The 19,510-nt window shown below is 53.8% G+C and overlaps 1 protein-coding gene across 1 annotated transcript in view; it reads left to right on the forward strand.

Moving 5' to 3' along the window:
- RBM19 (RNA binding motif protein 19) overlaps positions 1-19,510 on the forward strand; it is a 124,509-nt gene that overhangs the window by 17,041 nt on the left and 87,958 nt on the right. The window contains exons 14-18 of the mRNA XM_059894218.1: positions 1,341-1,451; positions 3,641-3,841; positions 5,090-5,219; positions 13,765-13,937; positions 16,574-16,634. Coding sequence (XP_059750201.1) covers positions 1,341-1,451; positions 3,641-3,841; positions 5,090-5,219; positions 13,765-13,937; positions 16,574-16,634 — 676 coding nt within the window. The remainder of the gene's footprint in view (positions 1-1,340; positions 1,452-3,640; positions 3,842-5,089; positions 5,220-13,764; positions 13,938-16,573; positions 16,635-19,510) is intronic.

A 19,510-nucleotide genomic window follows, 5' to 3' on the forward strand; every position in this document is an offset into this window, starting at 1 on the left:
AGGCCCAGGGACACAAAGGCGCTTGCCCAGGGTCACACACCTGGAAAGAGGCGGAGGTGGGGTGACCCCAGGTCAACCCGAATCCACTGTCCTCGCTCTGAACCACTCCTCAAAGGTGGTCCCACCCACCTCCTGGGCCCAGCCAGCCCAGGTCTTTGAGACGAGCACAGGGTAGGTCATAGGTCTCTGACCCTCCCCCTCTCCCAAGTCTAACCTTGTTCCTTCCGACCTTCCCCCGCCGTCCATTTGGCTTCTCCAGATCACATACCTTCCTTTAAATGCTGTGTCTCCAGTTAGACCGTGGCCAAGTTCGTCTTTGGCAAAACCTGGGAGTGTGTTTTTCAGCCAGCAGGCAAAGGATATCCATAGATTTGATCCATAAACTCGCTGGCCATCGTCATTTACTGCCCCTGCCCCTTCCCCATGCTGAAGGTCAGCGCTGTCCCCCAGAAATAGAATGCGAGCCCCACACAGAATTGTAAATGTCCAAGTGGCCACATTTTTAAAAAGCAAAAAGGAACAGGCAAAGTTAATTTTCAAAGTTAATTTTTCAGAATAGAATCTATTCTATTAATTCCATATGGCCAAGATATTATTATTTCATTATCCACAATATAAAAAAATGACAAGCTGTCTTGCATTGCTTTCTTTTCCCTCACTGAGTGTTTACATTCAGTGCGTGTCTTACACTGGGTTCAGATGCGCCGCGTCTCAGTACCCAGTTGGCTGAGCTCGTGGGCACCGTGTTGGCCGCACGGCGCCGGACCTCAGCCAGTCGGGAGCGGCTGCAGCTGGTTCAGATCCCACCAGCGCCCTGAGCACTGGGAAGAGAGCAGGGCCCTAAAGGGAAACAGTCCTGCTCTTCTAGAGCCTTCCAGCAGAGGAAGACACTAGCTCATTAACAAAGGTGCCGCATGTTGGTGTGATGGCTTGAAGAAGGCTTAAGCTGAGTAAGGGGACAGGGTGTGAGAGCGAGGCAGGCTGCTCAGGGGTGCGACATTCTAGCAGAAATTGAATGGAGGGCAGAGGTGAGCGCACAGAAGCCCTCAGGTGGGAATGAACTTGGCATGAGACCCTTACATACGACTGGAGGGGAGGGAGCAGGCGGGAGAGGGGGGAGGGGAAGCTGGAGGTGAGGCATGGGGTTCTTGATTCACCCTGACAGATGCGGAACCCAGAGCCGTCAAGCCGGAGTGGGTATCCACGGGGGGAGCATCCGCAGGGGGCATCCACGGGGTCCGGCTCCGTGCAAGCCTCCTCCTCAGGCTGTTGGGAGATGGGACAGCTGACCCGTCACCTGCCCGACAGCCGACAGGGCATCTTCCCTCTCCCTCCCGCAGGAGACCAAGGGCAGCGTGGCCGTGCGCGTGGCCCTGGGAGAGACCCAGCTCGTCCAAGAGGTGCGGCGCTTCCTCCTCGACAATGGGGTCAGTCTGGACTCCTTCAGCCAGGTGAGTGCCCACTGCCCAGCCCAGCGAGCCGCTCAGGGCTCGGGCCGCCCCGCCCCTGGAGAGCTGGGGGCGGAGTCTCACATCAGCGGACGTGTGGATGGGTGGGAGGGTCAGGCCTTTCAAAGATGATTATCATTAACTTTGCAACTGTCGCTTAAGAAAGAAAGAAAGGTCATCAGCTCAGACTCGTGGCCCATCGGAATGGTGTCCCTCGGGGGCCGTAAGCAAGAGTTTCTCTACACAGGACGTGGTGGGGAGCCCTAAGCATCCTGTTCCCCGACCTAGCACCTTACTAAGAGCACCTGCTATCTGTTTCGGGATTGAGACCTTTCTTGAATCACATAGGGGAAGGTTCCTCCACGTACTTATTCCTTACGAGGTAGAAGTTCTTAGGTGTCTGGATGACGAAGTCTTGGAGGGCCCGCTGAGAACACCTGACATCCTCTCCTTCGTTTTACAGACTGGGAACCTGAGGCCCAGAGAGTGGGGAAGGGACTTAAAGATCAGACAGTGAGTCTGTGGCAGGAGCCTGGACTCAATCTCAGGGCTTCTGACCCCCAAACCACTGTTTCCTCAGCCTCACCAAATCTTAAGAGTTTCACCTTAAAAGAACGGTTAGGATACATGCACCCCAATGTTCATTGCAGCACTATTTACAATAGCCAAGACATGGAAGCAACCTAAGTGTCCATCGACAGAGGAATGGATAAAGAAGATGTAGTACATATTTACAATGGAATATTACTCAGCCATAAAAAAAGAATGAAATAATGCCATTTGCAGCAATAGGGATGGATCTAGAGATTATCATACTAAGTGAAGTAAGTCAGATAGAGAAAGACAAATATCATATGATATCACTTATATGTGGAATCTAAAAAAAAAAAAAAAAAACTTATTTACAAAACAGAAGCAGACTCACAGACTTTGAAAACAAACTTATGGTTACCAAAGGTTAAATGTGAGGGAGAGGGATAAATTAGGAGTTTGGGATTAACAAATACACATCACTATATATAAAATAGATAATCAGCAAGGACCTACTGTATAGCACAGGGAACTCCACTCAATATTCTGTAATAACCTATATGGGAAAAGAATGTGAAAAAGAATGGATATATGTATATGTATAAATGAATCACTGCTGAACACCTGAAACTAACACAACATTGTAAATTAACAATACTCCAACGTAAAATAAAACTAAAAAAAATAAAGAAATAAAACTGAGGCCCAGAGGGAAAGCACTTGACCCAAGGTTTCAAATTAGATTGGTGGCCAGGTTGAGACTCATACCCAGATATGCCCTATGCCTGGAATTCTCCCGTTAATTTTTTTTGGCTCTTTTATGCTCCATCCAACATGCTTTAATAATAAAATAATTGCTAATGTTAGCAATTGCTAAGCAGCGTGCTTATGTCAACCCTTTTGATTGACTCCTTTCCTGGGACGACCCAAGAAATAGGTGCCGTGTCCTCATGTCAGGTGAGGGGGCTGAATACATTTCAAGTGCATTTCTCAGGGCCATATATCTGGTGTCTTGGTTTGGGTTCTTCGAAAAGCTGACTGAGACAAAGATTCAAGCCAAGTAGTTCACTGGACAGAAAACACGCGAGAAGGGACAAGGGGCGGGGGGAGGCCAGCACAGGGCATGCTCGTCCCAGTGCCACTGGTAGAACAGTGGGCTGGCACTTTCCCTGGGGGACACCGCCCAACTCGGAGTTGTCCCACCCAAAGGACAGGGGACACGCCAACTCCTGAGAGCCACGGGCAGCTCCCACGGGGTGTTAATATCTCACGCGTGGCATCAGGCGTTCTGCAGATCCGGGAAAAGACCCCTAGCACAGAGATGCAGATCCCGGCCCTGGGCTGGAGTGTCCTGGAAGGTCCAGCGAGGGCTGTGGTTGGGCACTGTCAGAATTTGCCTCGGCTCAGTAGTGGAGGGGCCGGGATTTGACCTGGGGGGTCCAGCTCCAGAGCCCTCTCCCTCATCCAGTCCTCGGGGCCGCCTTTCATCCACAGGGTGGCGCGCCCGAGAGGGTGGGGTCTCCTGGACCTGCTTCCTAAGGGCCTGGTACCCGAGGTCCCACGTGGCCGCCTGGTCCAGAGTCACCCACCAATCAGTACTGGCGTTGGGGGTCAGTGACCCTCCTTTCCATCGTCCCACGTGAGCTGTCCCCTCCCTGCAGGCCGCCGCTGAGCGAAGCAAGACCGTGATCCTGGTGAAGAACCTCCCGGCCGGCACCCTGGCGGCCGAGTTGCAGGAGACCTTTGGCCGCTTCGGCAGCCTGGGCCGCGTGCTGCTGCCAGAGGGTGGCGTCACGGCCATTGTGGAGTTCCTGGAGCCGCTGGAGGCCCGCAAGGCCTTCCGACACCTGGCTTACTCCAAGGTAGGGCCGCCCGAGCCCCGCTTCAGGGAGAGGACGGAGGGAGCTGACGGGCGGACAGTCTTGGCATAGACCTGGCACGTGCAAGCACTTGCTGGAAACCACCCATGTCTGTCGGGATTGTGAATGTCACCCCGCCCCTGGGAGCACCTCTGGACGGGGGAGTGTGAGGGGCAGGCTCAAGACATCCTCCGGAAAGCCTGCCTTGGTTCCCTGCCGATTCTGGCTTTCCTCAGCTTTCCATTCCCCCGTGACTTTGAACCATCATCCTTGGCGCTTTGGATATCTTATACCTACAATTAGTTGAAAGTCAATTCTGTAGGTGGGCTACCTCCTGATTCCTGGTCATAAGGAAGAAAAAGTTATATGTTTTAGTGTATTCCTTTCTGTGGCTGCCATAACAAGTTACTACCAATTTAGTGGCTTAAAAGAAGAGAAATGTGTTCTCTCACCGTTCTGGGGGTCTGAAGTCTAAAATCAAGGTGTCCAAGGGCCATTCTCCCTTCGAAGGCTCTTGTGGGTGGGGGGAGGGATCTTTCCTTGCCTCTTCCCGTGCCTGGTGGCTCCAGGTGTCCCTGCATCACTCCAGTCTCTGCCTCTGTCCACATGGCCTTCTTTTCTCCATCTCAAATCTTCCCTCTGCTTTTCTCTTACATGGACGCTTGTCACTGGATTTAGGGCCCACCCAGATAATCCAGAATGATCTCATCTCAGGATCTTTTATTTAATGACATTTGCAGAGGCCTTTTTTCCAAATAAGGCCACATTCACAGCTTCTGGGAGTTGGGACGTGGACATATCATTTGAAGGGCCACCATGCAACCCACTGCAGGTAGCTTCTCTTTATCAAGGACTTTAATGCTTTGCTGACTGTTTGTCAGTGTCTTGTTTATCCTTCTTTTAAAAAAAACCTCTCTGCACGTACGTATGTGTATACTCACTGCCTGTGAGTGTACGTATGCGGAGGGAGAGAAAGCACGGTTGGTGTCCGGCGGCCCCCTTGCACTTCCTCCAGGAGGGCTGCCCTGTATCAGTGATTCTGCTCCCCCGTCCCACGCCCTGTCCACACTCTTGATTAGAGAAAGCACAGGGGGATGCAGACGTATTCAGTGACAGCAGATGCTCCAGCCTCTCACCTGAACCCTGAGCTGCAGCTAGGGGATCAGGCAGCACCTAGAGTTCTATACTCTGAGCCTCAGGCTCTTGGTCTGTGTCGTGGACTGAGTCCCTCCCCCGCCCCTGTCTCTGCAGTTCCACCACGTCCCCCTGTATCTGGAGTGGGCTCCAGTGGGCATCTTTTCCAGCCCAGCCCCACAGAAGAAAGAACCCCGAGATGCACCAGCAGAGCCGGCCGGAAAGGACAGGATGGAGCCAGAAACAGGTAAGAGCTGGGTCTGAGATCAGGATGTCCTGGGGCAGCAGGCAGGGGAAGGACGGAGCGCTAGGGGGCAGCACTAAATTGTTTATCAGGTGTTTCTTTTAAAGTTCTGTATTCATCCTGAGACTGGTGGGTCCCCGTCTCTTGGATTTTATAGGCACGTAAAATGTCCTCCAAAAAAAATGGAGCATGAAAATTCTGGATACAGCATAAGGTAGCCGACTATCTTGGCTTATCAAGTATAGGTTGTGAAAGGAAAAATAAAAAAACCCACTAGAATCTATTAATAGGGATTCGGAACAGAGCAAGAGAAAATAGCCTTCTGGTTCGTATTGATACATCCGCCAGGATGGATGAGCAGGGCTGTTGGAGATGTTTATTCTCCGGGGTCCCTGGGATGGTATGGCGCCCTCTGGTGTCCAGTGACTGCAAAGGCAGGAAAAGGAAGGGAGGCGGGGACCCAACCCTCAACTGATGCTTCACCCTCGGGTGAGGAGGGGGCGCTCCTGGCACTCAGGGCAGCGCAGTTCTTCACTGTCGGGACTGTTCTGCAAATTGTAAGACATTTTGCAGACCCTGCCCACTGAATTTACAGGAGTGCCCCTGTAATTGTGACAGTCTAAAACACCCCTTTCCTGTATGCCAGATGCCCTCTAGGGGGCAGTGCAGCCCTCGACTGAGAACCACTTAGGGGACCATGACTCCATCCTAGAAGCGAAGACCTTTAGAAAAGCTTTGAAGAACACCCTTACCCAGACATTAAGATCTTGCCCATCGGTAATATCCCTCCTCCGTACCTCCATCTCACCATAGGGTTGCCGGTTGATTAAAATAAGGATTAAAAGAAATACATCTCCCGTATACCCTCTGCATTGTCCTCATAAAAGAATTGGGGTGGGGATGCGGAATTCTTAGATTAAAGAACAGTCCTTTAATTGAATAGACCTCACTGTCCATAAACCTCCCTAGGCTGGCTGCATTTCCCAGTTCATCTTGGATCGGTAAAACCTCCTTCAGGACTGGCCCAAGTCACTACAAGACATTTGGGACCCCCTGGTCTAGAAGCCTTGTTTCAGTCAGGAAGGAAAATTCTTCAGTCTCTGCTTTCTGAGGCCCACGAAAGCATCCCTTAGCCATTGGGGTTACCTACTGACCATTGATATAAATCTTTCAAAAGCCCCTCACTAGCCCCTGTTGATGAGTTATTTTTGTCCACACATTGGATTAGCGTTCTCTTCCAACGTGCTTATGCTTCCATCAAAAAGAATTCTCTTTATATAGTCACGGTTTCTTCTTAACTAGCCATCACCCCCAAATTATCAGCGACCTTGGTTTCAACTTCAGTTACTAAACTTGGACATGACTAATGTTTTCCGGCCAAAAGCAAGTCCTCCTTTAAAGCACAGATTTGCCAGGAGCGAGGGCCCTGGAAACAGATCCAGCAGAGGCCTCTCCTAGCTTTGGCGGGACCACTAAGTATGGCGCCTCCCCGGGGGGCCGCTGCCGTGTGGCCACACTCTTTTGCAGGTGTCCTGGTGCTTCCCTCCCTTCGCTCTGTTGTTTTCTTCTGTGACACTCGTCACAGTTTGTATTTATCCTGTTTATTCGTTTGTTTTACTTGTTTAACATCCGTCGCTGCCAGACAGTGAACCGCGAGGGCAGGGAGTGGCCGCCTCGCTCACTGCTGGGCGCAAGCATCCCATAGGGCCCCGGGCACGGGGTAGCTCAGGAATGTGAGTCGAGGGAGTGAAGGAATGCAGGAAGAAGGGTTTCCGTGCCTCTCTGTCTCTCTTTACCTGTGAAGAGTAGGGGCTGGGCCATCCTCGTCCTTGTGTCCCAAGCCCCGGCACATAGTAGAGTTGGTGACATTGGCAGGTTTGTTCTCCATCGTTAGTTAAGCATCAGAATGTGGCGCCATCCATCGCATAATCGCCGTGGCTCCCTTCATGGGTACTGATTTATACCCGCCCCCTCCCCTCACCCTTAAACTTTGTTTCAAAGGCTTATTGCTTCCCAGAAGTGTGTCATTATGGGTTCCCTTCCTCAGTGTCTGTCTGTCTGACTCCCTCACTAGACGTCCATCCAGCAGGCCGGGTACCTCGTCTGCTTGTGCACTGCCGTGCCCGGGCACCCAGGAAGGTGCCCGGCGTCTGGTGGGAGAGCAGTCAGTAGGTGCTGAGCGAATCCACAGGCAAAAGCAGCATTTCCTCCATGCCAGGCCCTGCACTAAGCACTTTGCGTCCTCCGTATGTGAGGCTTACAGCTCCTGGGGAAGTCCTCTCCTAGCCCTGTGACTGGGCAAGCCACCAGCCTTCTCCGAGGCTGTTTCTGCATCTGTAAAATAGGCAGAAGGCCTTTGTGAGAGTTCAGTGAGAAGCCGCCCGAGTCACCATTACTCTGACCCTCGTCCTAATTCAGCAGCGTGAGGTGAAGTGGATGGTCTCTAACTCAGCCCTGAGCACCAGCTGGATGCCAGCCATCGAGCGGGGGCGACCAAGACGGGCCCAACACATGCCGCTTCCCCAGAAGCTCCCGGGCCGCTAGGAGGACGGCTGGGGCTGTTTGGGGTTAGCCGAGATGTCACAGTAATAGAAGTGGGCCCTGGGTGCAGAATGTTCTGGAGCACAGCGAGGGGAGGCTTTGCAGAGATAGCGTGCCCTGGTCGGAAGGTAGAGGGCTGCCCCCGCCTGCCCCCAGTGTCCCCTGGGTGCCCGGGCCTAGGTTCCGGTGTTGAGAGCGTCCCAGACAGACTGTCCCCAACAGGCCCTGTCGCTTAGGGGGCTGCTGTCCAGGGTCCTGCCGTCACTCACACAAAGGAGAGCTGGGAAGAGGGAGCCAGTAGTTATAGCAAATAGATCAGATTGGGGGCCAAGAAGTTGTGCACGCCTGTGCTGATTTCAAACCCCGCTGAGTCCTGTGTCGTCAGGCGGATCCCCACAGAGCTCATCTCGCGAACCTCCCTTTGCCCTTTTTTGTTCCTTTTCTTACCTGTATCACATACACGGTTCCCCTCCCTGGTCCCCGAGCTGTTCCTTTTCACCTGCTCCCCCCAACGCCCACCCCTCTGCACACGGTTCCTGAAGCTTCCCCAGCCCCTCATCCCCATTGCCCGGGGACTCAGCCAGCCCCCAAGCCCTGGATTTTCTCAGGCTCCGCAGGAAGGCGAGCAGGAGGGGAGTGGACGGAGGGGGTTTTTTTGTTCACCAGCGCCCCCCCTTTCTTTTCGGCAAAGCCCTCCGTTCTCTGTACTGTTCTCGAGGGAGGGGGACAGTGTGTTTTATCTCCCCACAACCAAGACCCTCACCTCCAGATAAAGGGCTCCAAGTCGGGGGAGGTCCTGAAAAGCTGCTTGCAACTGATAACAGTCTCTGCTGTCAGCCTTCCGCGCAGAGAGCCGGAAAGGGGAGGGAGCGACCGTAAATTCTGCGGCCTGATTATAATAAAGCCCCATGTGGTGATGCGTGACTGGATTTTATTGTGCCAACTACAGATGGACGCGTATTCCCCCCTGCCTCTCCCAGCCCCCTCCAGCCCACCTTGCTTTGAGAGCCTTCCTCGCACCCTCACCCCGTCCCCCGCACCCCCGCACCCCCGCCCCTGCCCCTGTCCTGCTCTTCTTCCCACTTTTCCTGGTTCCTGGTGATGTCGTTGGCAAACATCTGTTCGTTTTGTGATGCCTCCTTTTTCCTTCCTAGTCTTCCTGTCGTCACCCCGCTTGAGGCCAGGGACAGAAGTGCTTTTCTTTCTTTTTTTTTTTTTAATTTATTTATTTTCTTTATTTTATTTTTGGCTGCATTGGGTCTTCGTTGGTGCGCGCGGGCTTTCTTTAGTTGCGGCGAGCGGAGGCTACTCTTCATGGTGGTGCGCGGGCTTCTCATTGCGGTGGCTTCTCTTGTTGCAGAGCACGGGCTCTAGGCGTGCAGGCTTCAGAAGTTGTGGCACGTGGGCTCAGTAGTCGTGGCTCGCGGGCTCAGTAGTCGTGGCTCGCGGGCTCAGTAGTCGTGGCTCGCGGGCTCTAGAGCGCAGGCTCAGTAGTTGTGGTGCACGGGCTTAGTTGCTCCGCAGCATGTGGGATCTTCCTGGACCAGGGCTCGAACCCGTGTCCCCTGCATTGGCAGGCAGATTCTTAACCACTGTGCCACCAGGGAAGCCTGGCAGAAAAGCACTTTTAACAGTGAGCTTTGGCTTCGTCCTTGGCCCTTGGCCGTTTCCACACCTCTCGGGACATGGGCATGGGTCATAGCAGGGCCTGGCCACTTGAGCGGGGCAGAAGTTCTTCCCAGGGATGTGGCCGGCAGAGACACAGTCCCCGGCACTCAGACCTGTGGCGCTGGTGGTTCTTCTCAAAAGCCTGCAGCCAGCTGGCCTGCCTCTTCCGTCAACGGGCCTGTGGAGGTGGGGATTCCTGACATTTTCCCCTGGCCCAGACACTGTTTTAACTGGGTTTCTGTGCGTTAATTCTCATAATTGTCTTGCAAGTGGACCTTGTGATTGTCTTTCTCCTTTTTGGAATGGAAAGAAGGAAGCATAGGGAGGTTGAGTGACTTATGCAGAGTCACACATCTGGAAAGAGCTGGGTTGTGCCCAGAGCCACCAGCTCCCAGGTCTGTGCTCTTAGCTGTGACCCACAGCTCCTGTCGGTCACACTAAGTGCCATTTGTGTAGCAAATCATCATCCACCAATATTTTTGGAGCATCTGCTCTGGGCCCAGTGCTGGGGATGCAGAGGTTACTGAGTCCGATGTGGCCCCATCCTCAGAGAGCTCCCCTTGCAGTTGGGGGACACAGAGAAGTGAACCGATAAGGTGATTTCAGAAAGGGGTAAGGGCTCTGAAGGAAAGGTACCCAGGGGACTCTGATGGCAAGTGGCCAGGCCTGTGCTGGGAACAACTGCACAGGAGGAGCTCGGAGGGGAGGACGTTTGAGCTGAGACCTGACAAGAAGCCAGGCCTGGGAAAACGGCACGAGCAGGACAGGCAGAGGAGACAGATGGCAAGTGCAAAGGCCCTGTGGCAGGGATGGGTTTTGGCAGGCTCAGAGGTCAGAATAGAGGCTGGTGCAGCTGGAATGGAGAAGGTGAGGAGACAGGATGGGAGAAGCTGGCAGGCCAGGGACGGGTGCCGACGGGAGACCAGGGAGGAGAACACTTGGTCATCCAGACAAGAGGCAACGGTGCCCTGGACCAGGGACCCAGTGTGCGGATGGAGTAGCAGACATTCGAATTTCCAAAGAAGCCAGCAGAGAAAAGGGGAGTCTGTGTGTGTGTGTGTGTGTGTGTGTAGCCCCATTTCCCAGGTGACAATGCTAAGGCAGCGTGGGTAAGCCAGTCACCCAGGGCACACAGCCAGTGAGTGGCGTCACCGGGACCCTGACCCAGACCACTCTCATGCCTAAGGCCGTGCGCTTTCACAGCTCTGTGCTGCCTCCTGACTGCGGTCTGTGGGCCCCCTTCTCGTTTTCTTCAGGCCCCCTTTTTTCAACAGATCTCGAGACTGGGATGCCCTTGTCTTGTTAGCTCTTCCAGCCTCCCAGGGGCAGTCGCAGACTGGGGGAGGCGGTGGCTGGGTACACAGAGGTTTGGAGAAACAACGGACCTCTCTGTGCTGTTGGAGCAAAGCCAGGCTGCGTTTAATCGTGTCTTTTATTTCAAGCTGGATGTTCTCCCGGATGTTGGGGGTCAGGGGCGTTGGCTGACTTAACAGAAGTGGGAGGAGCCAGGCCAGCTGCACACCCGGGTGGGTGATAGGTCCTGGCTGTCCTCGCAGTCTCCTCTTGGTCCCCCTGGGCTGGGACTGAGGGCAGCTCACCCACCGGGGAAGGGATCTGTCTGTTCCTGGGGTGCCAACCCTGACTGCAAGCTCGTCTCAGCTCTGTCACGAAACCCAAACATCACACTTCCTGGGCAGGGGCCTGTGACCTTTGAAATGCTTTGAAGCAGACCAGCCCTTGCTCCTGGGGCGGGGAGGCGGGAAGGAGTGTACTCTGGCCCTGCTCACAGCCCCTGGGCTCCCCGGAGCTGTCGTCCTTGTGAGGCTTCACATCCCTGGGGTGCCACGCTGGGCACTGGCTGGATTCCAGGCCCCTGGGAGAGGCAGAGGGAAGGGTCGTTGGGCTTTGCCAGGCTGGAAGTGGGGAGCAGAGCACAAAGGCCCATAAGCTGGTTTAAATCAATCTGTTGACCACTGCCTAGTACAGAAGCCACATGCCACTGAGTTAGTTGCCAAGGGTTTTAAAATGTGGGTTTTCCCATAAAAAGCTGGATTTTCAGCTTCTCGTGAAAGCTCTGAACACCTGACCACACTCGGGTTGACGTGCCCCCGTGACGGCACTTGGCCGGTGCCGCGAACGGGCTGCCCCTTAAGCCGGCAACGCGCCCTCCCGGTCAGCGTCATCCCCACCATTCTTTTCTCTACAAAAAACATGTTTGCAGTCTCCCATGAACCTCTCTCCCAACCTGAAGATGCCTGAGGTTTAGAGGTCAGAGGCAGCGGACTCCAGCACTTGCCGTGGACCCCCGGTTTACTGTGACGCGGCTGCCGTGGTCGGCGGTGACATAGCATCCTCGCAGGCCTCGCCCGCTCCCCGCACGCAGTGGGGCATCTGATTGGCATCTCCTTTTATCTCCGAGACGTCAGACGTGAGGCGGGCCAGTGGGGTGGGTGCCCTTCGCAGCTGAGGGGCTTGGTCTTCCTTTCCATCGAAGTTCTCATTCAGAACCTGGAGTCTTGGCCTGTCTGCTTAGCTTTGCTTCCCCATCATTAGTAATACTTTTTCTACCCTGCTTTGCTTTGAAAGTTGGGTTTTGAGGACAGATGGCCACACCACGGAGTCCCTTGTTGGGTAAATTGCGTTAGTTTCTTGGGTGGGGGAAGGAGCCTTTATGTAGATTCCTTCTTTTTTGTCCTGGAGCGAGAGTCTGGATTCTGGGTTCACCTCTGAGGGAGTGTGAAGGGCGAAGGCCGCCCGTTCAGCTGATGTGAAACGGGCAACATCCTCACTGTCGCTCTTTCCAGTAGGGCTTGAAAGGGTTGTTTTATGACAAAGCGGTTGAAGTTCAGTTAGGACTGGCCAGCAGTAGGCTTGCATCAGAGAGGGCCGGGGCGATGGAGGTGACTCTCGTGCTCGGCGTGAGAGCGTGGGGGACGGGTTTGAAGCCCCAGAAGCTCCCTTGGCCTTGAACTACTTGCATGCAAGTGGGCACGAGAGAATGGAGCGTCCCCGTCCACTCCAGGTCGGCGCGTGCAGGGCTCAGACCTGAGGGGAGGGACGGGGCCACATGTTCAGAACCATGAGGGTGGGAGCAGGCGGGCATCTTGGAGAATGGCTGAGATGGGGTTTGATTTCCCCGGGGGGTACGGGAGGAGCTTCCGGAGCTTGAACGTGGAGGAAAAGATGATTGTCCCCAGGCCCCGATCATGTGAAAAACTGGGGAGGTTGACCCAGACGGAACACATGTTTCCAGCAGCGGAGCTTCTCAGGAGGTCACGACGCCACCTCCAACCTTGTGAGGCTTCCGGCACCCTCGGGTGACATCCACGTTCTCCACCAGGGCTGACCGGCTGGCGGCCTGAGCTGCAGCCACATGCCCACCCTGCTAACTCCCAACCTCACGATTGCCCTTCCCTCCTCATGCAATGCTGTTCCTTCAGAGTAGGCGTGTCACAGGGCTGGGAGTGACAGGATAGAGCCCTTTGTAATCACAGTCTCCAGAAATAACCAGGAGCACGTGATTTTCTCTTGTTGCGTATGTGTCTCGTAAGCTCTGGGTACCGAACGTGATTGGGGTCACGTCGTATGTTGTTTTGCACCTTTAGTTTTCTCTTAATTTTTCTGTCACGAGCATCGTTCCACATCTTTAAACATTCTTCGGAAACATCATCTTTAACTACATATTAGTCTAGCCTTTGGTGGCAGTATACCTCTCCAGATCTCTTGTTTATGAATATAGTGGGTTTTTGTCTTTTTTTCAGTTTTTCGCTGTTATGTGTAACTCTGAATCGAATATATTTTGTGTAGATGAAAACATACTCTTACGTGTATGCTTCCTGAAGTTATGTATATTGGGGATTTTAAATGAACGTAACATCCCTTAGGTTCAAGGGGTATTTAGAACGTTCTGAGTTTTGCTCCCATTCTGTAATTTTTGTAGTTTTAAGTTGCATTTTATTTTGAAAGTTCGGTAAGTGCTGGTTTTTGAGGAAGAAGAACATGTCGCTTACGTTTGCAGCTCACAGTAATTTATTTTGAAGTTCAAATTATATGGGTTATATAATGTGGGTCAGTCTAAGTTAAGGCTCCTGGGTTTTGGTCTGTGCTTCATACTCTTTTCTCTTTAAAACAGAGGCAGGAAGCACGGCGGTCTCTCCCCTCCCTCAGCCCACCCCCCAAGAGTTTCTAAAACCCAGCACAAGCTGTCCCTTCCTGACGCTGCCCACTCAGAGACAGAACCCCCTGGGTCTGGCAGGTTCTGTGCTTTAGGTTCCGGGGCTTAGGCAGATAAGGCGTCATTTAACAGATTTGTTTTGGTGGGGGGGGGGGGGCCATGCAGACGGTGAGACCCCAGAAGGTGAAAAGCCGACAGAGGGAACAGCACACGACACTTCGGCAAAGATGGAGGAGGAAGAGGAGGAGGAGGAAGAGGAGGAGGAGGAGAGCCTTCCCGGGTGCACTTTGTTTATCAAAAATCTCCACTTTGACACAACCGAGGAGACGCTGAAGGGAGTGAGTGACCGCTCAGCCCGGAGGGAGCGGGCGGGGGTGGGCAGGGCGGGAGACCCAGCCTGCTGATGTGGTCCCTGTGTTTATCCTGCCTGGACGTGTGACTCGTGGCAGCGTGTAGATTAACAGCCAAGAGCCACCCCACCTACACCTCCACCAAGCTGTCCAGCAGACATCTCACCCGGAGATCGGAGCCCTGGCCAGACCAGTCTGGGGGTTGGGAGGGGCGCCCGCATGCACTTGAAGGGGACCTGTTGGGATGCGGTGTGAGAGCTGTAGTCAGAAAACAAAGCCCCTCCCCAGATGGTGTCTGCGAGGGTAACCACCCAGAAGTAAACGCCAGCACACCCTCCTGGCCTGGTGGGAACGTGCAGAAGACACAGCACTGGGTGAACCTGGAGGAGGGCCAGTCCTGCCTGGAGTCCCTGATGGGCCGAGAGTTTTGCATTCATAGGAGGGGGGTGGAGGGGAAAAGGATGGGGAACTCCAAGTACGCGTTTGGAAAATGCCAAATGATAGGCGCTGGGGGGCTTCTAGAAGGAATTGGGCCAGAGATCTGGAAATGGGGATTCTAGTGCCAAAGGACTGGGGTCTGCGAGCTCCCCCACTGGACTGAGAACTGTCCATGGGGAGAGTCTCCATTTCTGTAAACTGGGTTTGGCACAGAATAAATGCTCGATGCATTTTTTTTTTTTTTTTTTAATGCATGAATTGGTGATTAGCAGCCTGACAGCCATGAACTGGTTCTGGAAAGGAAGAAGGCCGTAAGGATTGAACTGATTGGCTTCTGCAAATTCTTTTGAGCTCTGAAATCCTAGAGCTGGATTCAAGAGGGGAGATGGGGTCCACTGAGTCCCAGAGGCAGGAAGGCAGTGGATGGGTGGCAAGGAGGCCAGCCTGCATGGGGCGGGAAAGCCCAGGGTGTCAAGGTGAAGCAGGAGGTCAGAGTCTGCACGCTGGGACCCTCTGGCTAAATCTCCGATGTGACTGTCACTTGCCAGTTAGAAAAGCCACCACGGCAGCAGAGGTGCCTGGCAAAAGCAGCAGCATTTTAAGGGCAAAGGTTCGCCCTCTGGGGCAGTGGGAAACCCACCCTTGGACTTTTCCTGGGCTACTTCCTGAATCTGTTTTGGTCTGGTTTGAGTTTGCTTTTACAAACAGGCACACACTAGTAGTGTCCAAAGGCTAGATAGCTTTGAAGAGGTCAAACCAGCTTGCGGAGGGTTTGTTTTTTATTTCTGCTGTGCTGGCCCCCCTGTATCTGGTATGGGGATGTCGTCAATGGGAACCATTTTTTTCCTGGAAGATGTGCCCAAGCTTCAGCCTAAGAGCATCCTTGGAATTAAAGAACTCTGGAGCTGGAAGGTACAGCCAAAATGATGTAGTCCAGGTTCTTCATATTACAGATGTGGAGACTGAGGTTCAGAGAGGTCAGTTCACTGACCTAGGGTCACACAGCCCATTCGAGGCACTGTGGCAAGCAGCGTCCGGCTCACAGGGCTCCTGTTAACAGCATCCTGAGTGGAGAGTTGTGCTTAAGGGTCAGTCTGCCTGGACTTGGGTCCCAGCCTCACTCCTTGCTAACAGTGTGACCCTGGGCTGGTCCTTTAGCCTTTCTGTGCCTCAGTTTCCCCATTTGTAAAATGGGGGTGTTAATAGAATCTTCTGTGGAGCTGTTTGGAAGATCTGATTAGAATGAATGAGATAATTCAGCTGTTTGACAGTCGGAATAAGAGAGTCAGTGAATGTCAGCTGCGTCCGGATCCCCCCTCCCCTCTGCTTCCCCCTCACTCAGTCGGTGAACGGTGACCGGCACCTGCCTCTCCCTGGGCCCTGTGTGTGCTGTGGACGACACCACAGTGAACCACAAGGACAGGAATTCGCGCTGGTCAGTTCTCAAATTCTAGCAAGAGAGACAAAAAAAGTAAAGGGAAAAATAGAACAGAATGTGATTTTTGAAAGTTTTAAACATTAATTGGCGTTAGGTGCAGGGGCAGTGAGAGGGTCAGGACTGGGTCAGTGGACTCCAAGCTTCTAGATGTAGGCCCAGCTTCCCCACTGCGTGACCCTCGGTGATCCCCTGGACTGTTCAGTGTCGCAGGTCCTTCTTGGACACTGGGAGCCAGGACCCAGCCCAGCGGCCCTTACGGGGAACCCTAAGGGACCGTCCAAGCTACTTAAAGTAGGCCATGATCCAGTGCCTCCAGATATTTTTGGGGACCCCCGAGATGATATTAGGGCAAATTTGGGGAGCCTAGTGTCTGACCAGGACCCCCACCTGCACGGTGTTTAGAACCTGGGCTCTGGAGCCTGGATCCAAATCTCAGCTCCGGGGCTTCCCAGCTCTGTGACCCTGGGTGCATCTCTAACCCCTTGGAGCCTCAGTTTTGTCATCTGAAAAATGGGGGTAGTAACACCTACCTGGTAGAATCACTGCAAGGGCTGGATGAGTTCATGCAGGCGGAGGGCTCGGGCCAGGGCCCGGCCACGGAAGCACGTCCAGGGGTTAGCTCTGCTCTTACTCTTGCCCTCTCCATGCCTGCAGTTGCCTGGTCCCCTCTGTCTTTCAAGACACGCCCACACCAGGTTGCGGGATTAGCCCAGAACTTCTGATAATACATGTCGACATTCTCTTCCAGGTGTTTTCCAAAGTGGGTGTGGTGAAGAGGTGCTCCATTTCCAAGAAGAAGAACAAAGCAGGTATTTCACAGGCGCTCTCAGTCAGAAAGGAGCAATTCTGAAAGAAGCAGTGTCGCTCTGGGTAGGGGTAAGGGTAAGAGAGAGCAACCTCTCTCTTGCTTATTCTGAGGGTCTTCTTTCATTCTGAAGCATTGGCAGCCCCACACTCTCTCGTTTGGCTCATCTAAAATGGTCCTTCTTTCTGGGTCCCTGGAGACTCCTGGTTTCCGGTGGGGGCAGCCATGCGTGTCAGATTCTTCTGAATCTAGACCCTTTGCCACCCTGGAGTGTCGGGTGGTTTCAGAGCAGTGCGATTAGAGGGCTGGCAGGGTCGACACTGTTCAGTGGCAGAGCCTCTCCCTGATCCCAGCATCTCTGTGCTCTGGAAATCTCCCAGGGAAGAGCAAGAACAGACCCGTCGTGGGCTTTCCCTCTTCCCTGCCAAGGGAAATGACCCAGATGTAGAACATCTGGAACACTCCGCTGAGTCATCAGTGACCACGCACGTCACTGGCCCCTGGGTGCCTGGGCCACGCAGACCCCACCCTCATCTCTCCCGTCAGCCTCAGGCGTTGCCACGAGTCCCATGGCGTCTCGTCTGTTTCTTCTCCAGCCCTGGCTTCCTGCAGGTGATAGGCCATTGTTCCTTGCTTTCTCACAGCTGTGCGGTCCCCATCCCTTCAATTTGGCGGGATTTGTAGGGATGCCACGTGGGCCGGCCCACGGCTGTGTCCTAAGAGACTAATGAGCTAGTGGTTACAGCACAGAGCAACAAGGGGTCTGGTAGAGGGGGCCCTGGCTGGACAGGAGCCCAGGCCAGGGGTCTCCACGTCAGACCGAGACTTGGAGGGTAGGGAGGCAGAGCAGTCAGCTGGTGGGAGCGGGGTGTGGGTGAAGGAGGCGGGAGAGGGCGTAGTAGCAGGTCGGGAATGTATTGAAGAGGCAGAAGATGCACCTAGAAAGGTAGGCTGATTCCAGATCACAGAATGGCTTTCTGCCAGGCAGAGGAGTCTGGGCTTTTTGCCAGAGGAGCCTTGGAGGGTCTGAAGCAGACGGGTGCCATAGAATTTGGGGAGTTCCTTGTATTTGTTTGCTAGGGGTGCCATAATAAAGCACCACAAACTAGGTGGCTTCCACCACAGAAGTTTATTACCACACAGTTTTGGAAGCCAGAAGTCCAGGATCAAGGTGTGGACAGGGGTGGTTCGTTCTGAGTGCTTGTGAGGGAAGGATCTGTTGCAGCCTCTCTCCTCGGCCTGTAAGTGATTGTCTTCATGTTCACATGGCATTCTCCGGTGTACACCTGTCCTGCGTTCAGAGTCCACCACCCCCCCTTTTCTTTTTTATAAGGACACTGATCATATTGGATTAGCGCTTAACCTCAGGACCTCATTTTTACCTTGATTACCTCTGTAAAGGATCTGTCTCCAAATACGGTCACATTCTGAGATGTGAGGGTTAGGACTTTAATGCACACTGGGGGGCTGGGCACAGTTCAAACCGTAACATCCCTGTTCACCAGGAACCGCAGATGTAGTTTGGGCTACAAGGAAAGGCAGCTAAGCACCGAGTGAACGGCCTGAAGGCTCAGTTTGGGGGGGCTGGGGACGGAGTTCAGGAAAAGAGGTGACCCCTGAAGTCTGGGGGGTGAGACAGGCTGGCAGAGGGGTCGCCAGCTCCATCGGGGCTGTCCCTGCAGGTTGTAGCGTCACGGTGCCCGTCTCTGCAGTCAGACGCTCTGCGGAGCCTGCCTCTCGGCCCTCGGGCGCACTCTTCGGCGTGCTTTAGAACAGTTACCTGATCTTTCAGTGTCATGAGCAGCTCTTGAAAGCTACACTGTCTTTTTTAAGAGCCTGTATTTGAGAGCCCTGCTCTCGGGGGCTCATCCGTCACAGCTTGGGGGGAATCTAGACGGTGTCTGTTATCAGCGAGGGTCTCAGCAGGAACCAGAAAGCACGCTCAGCTGGGGTTGTCAAGGAGATGTTTGTAGTGAAGGGGCCAAGTGCCCAGGTGTGGGCTGGGCTGAGGGGACCCACGGGAATGTCGAGGCAGTGGATCATGTGGGAGAGTGCCCCTCCCCTGCGGAGCCCAGAGGCTGTGGGGAGGGAGTGGTGTGACCAGAGCCACAGAAGAAGGGCCACCAACAGAGCCAAGGGTGTGGGTTGGACACTGGCGCTGCCAGAACCACGCCAAAGCAGGGAGGCGATGGGGTGTGTGGAAAGAACCGGGGCCCCAACTGTCTCTCCTCCACCCGCCTATGTCAAATCGGAGCTTTCCATTGGGTAAACCAAACAGGAAACCAGAAGGCCGGTGAGCCCAAGTTGTGCTCTCTATGGACATCAGCGTTCCAGGGCAGGAGAAGGGCAGAATGGATCTGCACAGCGTCAGTGAATCGGCAATGAACTTGACTCTCTATAGTTGCCTTTAACACCATCTTAATGAGCTTTTTAAATATCCTACGGGCACAGACCCTCCAGCCTTGACCCTCAGAACAGAGTTTTCCCGTATCCACTGGAAAACAAATACTGAAAGTCACCACGGGGTGGCGCTGCCCATCAGCCAGCAGTTCTGTCTGAACCTCCCTCCTGCCGCCCGCAGAACCGTGTCTGGGCTGTTTGTGGAATTTCTTCCTGCTTTGGGCCCTCGTTTTATAACACGTGGTTGTGAGTGGAAATGCAAACACGCAGGGGCACAGCCTCACAAACAATACAGACAAAGATGAGGACTGCTGGGTCAACAGTGGTGACCTCTGAGCCTCATTTGGGCCCATCAGCCTTGAGCAGACCCTCTTGGAGTTCAACAGTGAAAAAAATAGTAAAATTAGTAAATCAGCATGAACCGCGGGGGCGGAGGCATGCATCACATTTCGTGTCGAAGAGCAAGGTGTAATTAGAGAC

The sequence above is a fragment of the Balaenoptera ricei genome, chromosome 14 (assembly GCF_028023285.1).
Source record: "Balaenoptera ricei isolate mBalRic1 chromosome 14, mBalRic1.hap2, whole genome shotgun sequence".
Lineage (NCBI taxonomy): Eukaryota > Metazoa > Chordata > Mammalia > Artiodactyla > Balaenopteridae > Balaenoptera > Balaenoptera ricei.